Source organism: Pseudochaenichthys georgianus, chromosome 14, assembly GCF_902827115.2.
Source record: "Pseudochaenichthys georgianus chromosome 14, fPseGeo1.2, whole genome shotgun sequence".
NCBI lineage: Eukaryota > Metazoa > Chordata > Actinopteri > Perciformes > Channichthyidae > Pseudochaenichthys > Pseudochaenichthys georgianus.
This window is the reverse complement of record NC_047516.1, coordinates 29,805,931-29,812,072: the sequence shown is the minus strand read 5'-3', so window position 1 is coordinate 29,812,072 and position 6,142 is coordinate 29,805,931. Positions and strand designations below refer to the sequence as shown.

Here is a 6,142-nt window from a genome sequence, read left to right as displayed (position 1 = left end):
GCAGAGCCTCTAATTGTTCCATGCAATGCTCAAACACTTCTTTTAAATGCAGTTATTATAAATTGTAGAACCCTTTTAGCTGTAATCAGGGATTCCTAATGTTTTAATTTCATACAGGAAAGTCTGAGTACCAGTATTCATTAAAGTGAACTAATGAGGTCAGCAAACAGGAACTTGTTTAAATAGCTCCTTTGACTTCCTTTGGTTGTTTTGTTACAGGATTATAAATACGCTATTAAAATTCAAAACTTGTTTTAAGCATGCATATATTTTTATTGTATAAATAAATATCAAGCCATCTGTATATTTTCCACTTTTATTTTATGTACAACACAAACTTTGCAAATCACAATTAAAAAAACAAACTGAATTTGATCAGTGAAGCAACAGTTTTTGTGACTTAAATAATAGTAGCAATAAGTCAAGCCTTTCGCACAATAGGTCAACAAATAGTTTGCTCACAACGTCGGGAATTCAATATCAACATTGGCAACGCGTTAAAGGATCAGGATACTGTAACGTATATAGTTACAATATCCCTCTGGCAGTTGGTTAAAACAAAAATGGGCTTCGTTGTTACTGAATGATTGTGGTTGTGTTATAAATAAGGCACAAATACATGGGAATAATGCTTCTCTGTGCCAGATAAAAAGGTGTAAGACTTTACCATTGCCACTTTCAATGCATTCAAACACTGTACACACTGATGCACTGTACATCGTAGCATGCAACATATATTTCTACACACCAAATTGTACATTCTTGGATGTTCCACCTTAAATCCAACTTAGGGCTTTACAGGTGTCGACTCAGAGGATAGTATACAACCAGTAAGCACTGTCAGGCCGGGCAATGCCTATAGGCTCTTTAAGAAGTAAACAGCCATCATTTAAAACTTGTAATGAGTTAGAATATTACAGTAACATCTCAGGGTCCTGAAGAAACTAAAAATATAAAAAAACGGATCACTTCCTAAAATCTCTGACAAGCGTGAATGTCAGTGTCCCTTCAGCATCTAAACCGGGGTCCGTCCTCTTCAAACGTACTCTTTGCTGCTGGGGGGTCTAGAGATGGGATATTTGGGTGTAGATTTTTCTCTTGGGCACGATGCTGCCAGCATGCCGCCTCCAATTATAGCCAGGAACGCTCCAGCCCAGGCGATGAAGATAGCAGAGCCAAACTCATACCTTCAGAGAGACAAGTTACAGTCATGAGAAGAAAGGTAGAGGGGGCTTAAACTAATTCAAAACAAACATGCTCAACACATGTATCAACAATAAGAGGAGTGTCTGCATGCATGCAAATATCTGGTCATAGATGAGGCAGAGCGTCAAAAGGAAACCAAACGTGTTTTTATTCTGCAGTTGACATCTTGATGAACTCACTTGGTATTGACGGGGGTGAAAGGGTTGTAGAAGGCTTGGATGATGTCGTGAGCGTACCAAGAGCAGGCGACAATGCCACTCAAAGCTGAGGGGGAAGTAAAGGAAAAACATCAGTACAACTGTAAAGAGTCACTGGACAGGTTAACAAAAGCAAGATCAGAAGGCGTCTTACATCCAATCAGGATGACGATGCCACCGGCCATGGCGATGCGTGACTTGCGCGTTTTATCATCTCCTCCGCAGTTGGTGCACTTCATTCCCATGCAGGCGATGCCCAGGCCGGCCACCGTTACGATGATGGACAAGATCATGAGGGCGCGGGTTGCCTGGAGGGCGCCTGGAAGAGAGGGCAGGATGGGGTTAATCCATTAGTTATTGTGACGAACACTTATTGGGTGTAGGTGCACACACATGGTGTGGTGGCAAAGGAGGACAAAAACTCATTTTCATTTGATGTAATTTCTGCATTCGTTTGTCATGATTACACTGTTGTTCCAAGCCTAAACTTGTGTTTGCATTGTTGCATTTATGCGTTTTCTGTCCGCCATTTGGGGGATACAAAAAGAAGTGTAGACAAACACCATTCAGGAACAACAGAGCCACTTCTGTCCCCCGTGTGTCATTGCCGCTCCCTGTAACAACGAACCACAGAAACTGGCTCTAACCGGAAGCCCAAGAAACTAGAGGGGGGGCCGGGGGAGTGGGTGTGTGCGTGCAGGGCAGAAACAGGTTTAACTAGGTTTCAGGTTTCATTATAAGGAACACACTCCCCAAGTTCAGGTGCTCACAGACTGCTGTTCAGCAGGTGGAGTTTTTTGTAGCTTCAGCGTACCATCCGAGAAGAAACAGACCCTTTCTAGAATCTGAAGAATGTCTTATATGACGTCAACTAAAGCAATCTGGTTGCCACACTTTTGTTATTGTTCCTAAATAAAATTTGAGTTGGTTATTTTGAGTATGCATTTCTGAATAATTAGGTTTTATTTGATCACTTGCTCCATATCTAACCACAGCTTTAATCACACACGGTTTATCAAAGTTGGTTTGGGTTCATGTTTGAAGAGGCGATAAGACCAGTGTGCTGCCAATATTAGTATCAAGTGTTTGGACAACTCGCACTATTTGAAGAGGATAGTGAAGTTTGTGAATCAACTATCTAACTGGTGTTTCAACAAGTTAGTTAGAGATGAAAGTACATTTCAGTAATGTGTTGAGCTAAGATTACCTCACAGGGAGGGGCTGTTAAACAACCCTTGCAGAACATTTCCTGCAACAGTCAGGCTGTTTGGGCCTCGAGGGCAACCTATCCATCAGTGGCATGAAAAAAATTACCTAAATGTCATGCCACAGTTGACCCATTTAGCCACTTCTTCAAAAATATACCATGTAAGAGCCATAAAGGCAGATTCTGTACAGGAACTTGTGATATTTGACTTTAGGAAGGAAGAAGAAAAAGGAGAAAGTAACAATTGTCATCTTTTGATAATGGCGTACATGACTACACAAGTTAATGACTAGTTATGCATTAAATAATTTCCCTGAACTATCCTCCATACGGCCACATACTTTAGCCCGGAAGCTGGGACTTTTGTAATCAATTAAACTAAAACAAATAAAACCAAATGCTGCATTTGATTAAAACTTCTGCAGAAGTTATGTATATATAACAAATAAAAAGTTATTGGTCCAAAACGTAGCAAAGAAGGGTTTTGTTGTGTTAATTCGAAGGCCTGTAGGCCAAAGACAATGCAACTGTTTGTGGGGCTGGTATTCAGGCATGTTGACTAAACAGTGGCTCATACAGGACAGGTGTTGTTTAACCTGATACTATGCTGTGAAATGCAAGTCATAGACTGCAGGCTTCTAAACCCATGCAGGAGGAGGGGTCGCTACAATGGACAATGGCCACGGGGTAATCATTGCCGAAGTGTAAAAGGACTGCACACACCCTGTCAAGTGGGAACAAATGCAAGAATTACGTTTTCTTTTGTAATAAATCTCTGGCACTGAACCATGGGAGGCCGAATAGTACGTTTAAAAAAACAAAACGAATGCATTCTGGCTGTGTAATAAAAGTCGAGTTAATCAGTGACAGAACCGGTTAGACCAAGACAGGAATCTTTAACAGCCAAGAAGCAAATAAGTAGTAAGTAGAAAATGGCGTACTCAAATATATTCCAACAGGTGCATGCACGTCCTTTACATCATTTCATGTTACACGCAGGTTTTGGTGTAGGAAACGGTCAGAACAATTAGTTGAAATAACTTAAATAAATAAAACACTTTAGTCACCAAAATAAAGCTTTTACTTAAACGACACCGAGCTAGAAGCCATTGGGTGACTTACCATTGAGCTGCAGGATAGAGTCGTAGACCTTGCACTGGATCTGGCCCGTGCTCTGAAACGCGCAGGACATCCACAGTCCTTCGTACATGGCTATCGCCGTGATGATGTTGTCCCCAGCATAAGAGGACATCTTCCACTGGGGCAAAATTGTGCCAATTATCAGTCCAATTAAGCCAATAAGGGACAGGGCGAATCCCAAAATCTGCAGACCTTTGTTGGCCATTTTCTTACTTCTTCTTCGACTTGACGGCGGAAACAACACAGACGACGTCCACCTGCTGTGAAGGTAAAAATCCCCCTCAACTCACTAACTGTCGACGTTTAGCTAAGTTTGCTGTGTTACTGATAAAGTTATAGTCCTCTTGTTACTCTATTGAAGTATTCCTTCGCTTTCTGAAAATGTTTAAACAACGGTGGTTTTTCGATTTATGAAGTGTCTCTGAGATTCTTCACGCACCTGTTCCTCTGCCGCACCTTGAATGGGGAGGGAGTAGCGGGAGCGAGCTTTTTTAGGCGGTTTCTGTAGCAGGTGGGCGGGGACGCGCACGTAGTTTCGACTCATCAGCCGTAGCAGCAAACACCTGGAGTTTCATGATGTATTGTAAGGGTTTCCTTACACAGACCCCCTACGCCTACGCTGACTCAAACAAGGAAAATGTATAATATTAACAATTCGGTTAATGATTTGGTTTGTATTTGTTTCTTATAAATATGATGGACGATACAGAATTTATTAAAAAAAAGTACATGTTATTATACACCAACCTATTATTTAATGCCATATTATTTGATAGGGATAGTACCACAACCAAGTCTACACTTAATAATGTAAGTCCTACAATATCTAGTCTAACCATGAGATAAGCAATTAAAACAGGAAGTTTCAAAACTAGTAAGGAATTTTGCAACATTGTTGAATATTGAATTGTGTAAAAAGCATAGAGGAAAGAGCCATGCATTTTGTATGTATGCATAGCATTTCTGGCTTTACAATTAAGGCTCAACATGAGTTCCTTTAAATAAAAAACGTAATACTAATTGATAATAGTAATGTCAACACAAGGCATTTCACCCCTTCATGTACAGGCCTGACTACCAGCAAGAATTGCATTACATAAGATAATTTAACATTCTTTCATTCAAATAACTATTTTTTAGGTTTCATATATGTGTGCAACTGTCATGAGTTGTAGGAAAAATAAATGTCCCTTCTCTGACAGAGGTGTATGCGTTATTCTCCAGTTCAGCAGAGTTGACTTGTACTCCACTCTGACATGGAGGAGGTGCAATTAGAAACCAGGAAAATCAACTAACGGCAGTAGGTGTGGCTCGCGGGCATAAACAGTTGTGAGTATTGTGCTTTGATAGATCCTGTTGTTATGATATCATAGTGCCTTACATCAGAGTTACTGTACACTTGCAATGAAACTATTGGTAACACTTTCTATAATCATTCTAATAATGTCTTATCTGCTTATAACACTGTATAATTATAGTTGTAGGCACTCATAAATACTTCTCAATTATCATAACACAATATAAAGCATTTTAACTTGTAAGGTCGAGTACCATAATACTTCATAATTGTTGATCACACACTTTTTTTGCAAGAACACTATTAAAACATAATTACCATTGTATATCGTAATCCTGAAATATTGCATTATCCATTAACTAATCGGAAGTATAGGGAGATCTAATTCATGACAGTTTCTGTCATTCATAATTGTTGGTTTTAAGTAAAGTAAACTACAATTGATCCAACATAATGTCTGACCAGCAATTATAAAGCTGTATGATACTTGACCTTATAAGTCATTATGAAGGCTTTATATTGTGTTGTGATTATTGTAATCAGGCATTATGAATATGTTTGAGTGATTCTAACTATAATAATATTCAGTGACATAACCAGATTATAAAAGCATTGTTTAAAATGTGTAGAGGACTTCTTAGAAAGCATCTCTGGTTATCACCATTTATTGTAAACAGAGTATGAGTCATGGTTTGTAGATGTTGTTCAGAGTCTGGTTTGGATGATCACTGATACTGTACTGACTCAGTATTTGAATAAAGAATGTATGACTGAAACATTCCCTAGCAAAAGGAAATATAAGAGACAAAGAGTCTGTAATCAACATTTCAGTATTTAATACTCAACACCATGATTCTACTCCCACTTCTGACCGCCTTTATTATCTATAAATGTCACCTAGACACTCTTTTGTGGGATCAGAAAAACACAACTTCTTTTTTGTGGTAAGCAATTGATGTCATGCATTTTCTAACCCTTGTGTTTTTATCAATTGATATCCTTTATCCTAATTAGGTGAGCACGTATGGACACGTCAGTACACTGCATTATTCAAATAATTGCTCACTATTAATCGCATAAATACACTTTTTTAAT

The 6,142-nt window shown here is 39.0% G+C and overlaps 1 protein-coding gene across 1 annotated transcript; it reads right to left on the bottom strand.

Moving 5' to 3' along the window:
- Positions 1–302: 302 nt before the first annotated feature.
- On the bottom strand, positions 303–4,133 carry LOC117458628 (claudin-7-B-like). The gene is made up of 4 exons (XM_034099216.2): positions 3,733–4,133; positions 1,558–1,722; positions 1,386–1,470; positions 303–1,187 (listed from the first exon to the last, which is right to left on the bottom strand). The coding sequence occupies exons 1-4, from the start codon at positions 3,953–3,955 to the stop codon at positions 1,037–1,039; spliced, it is 624 nt and encodes a 207-aa protein (XP_033955107.1). The 5' UTR covers positions 3,956–4,133; the 3' UTR covers positions 303–1,036.
- Between the last annotated feature and the right edge of the window lie 2,009 nt (positions 4,134–6,142).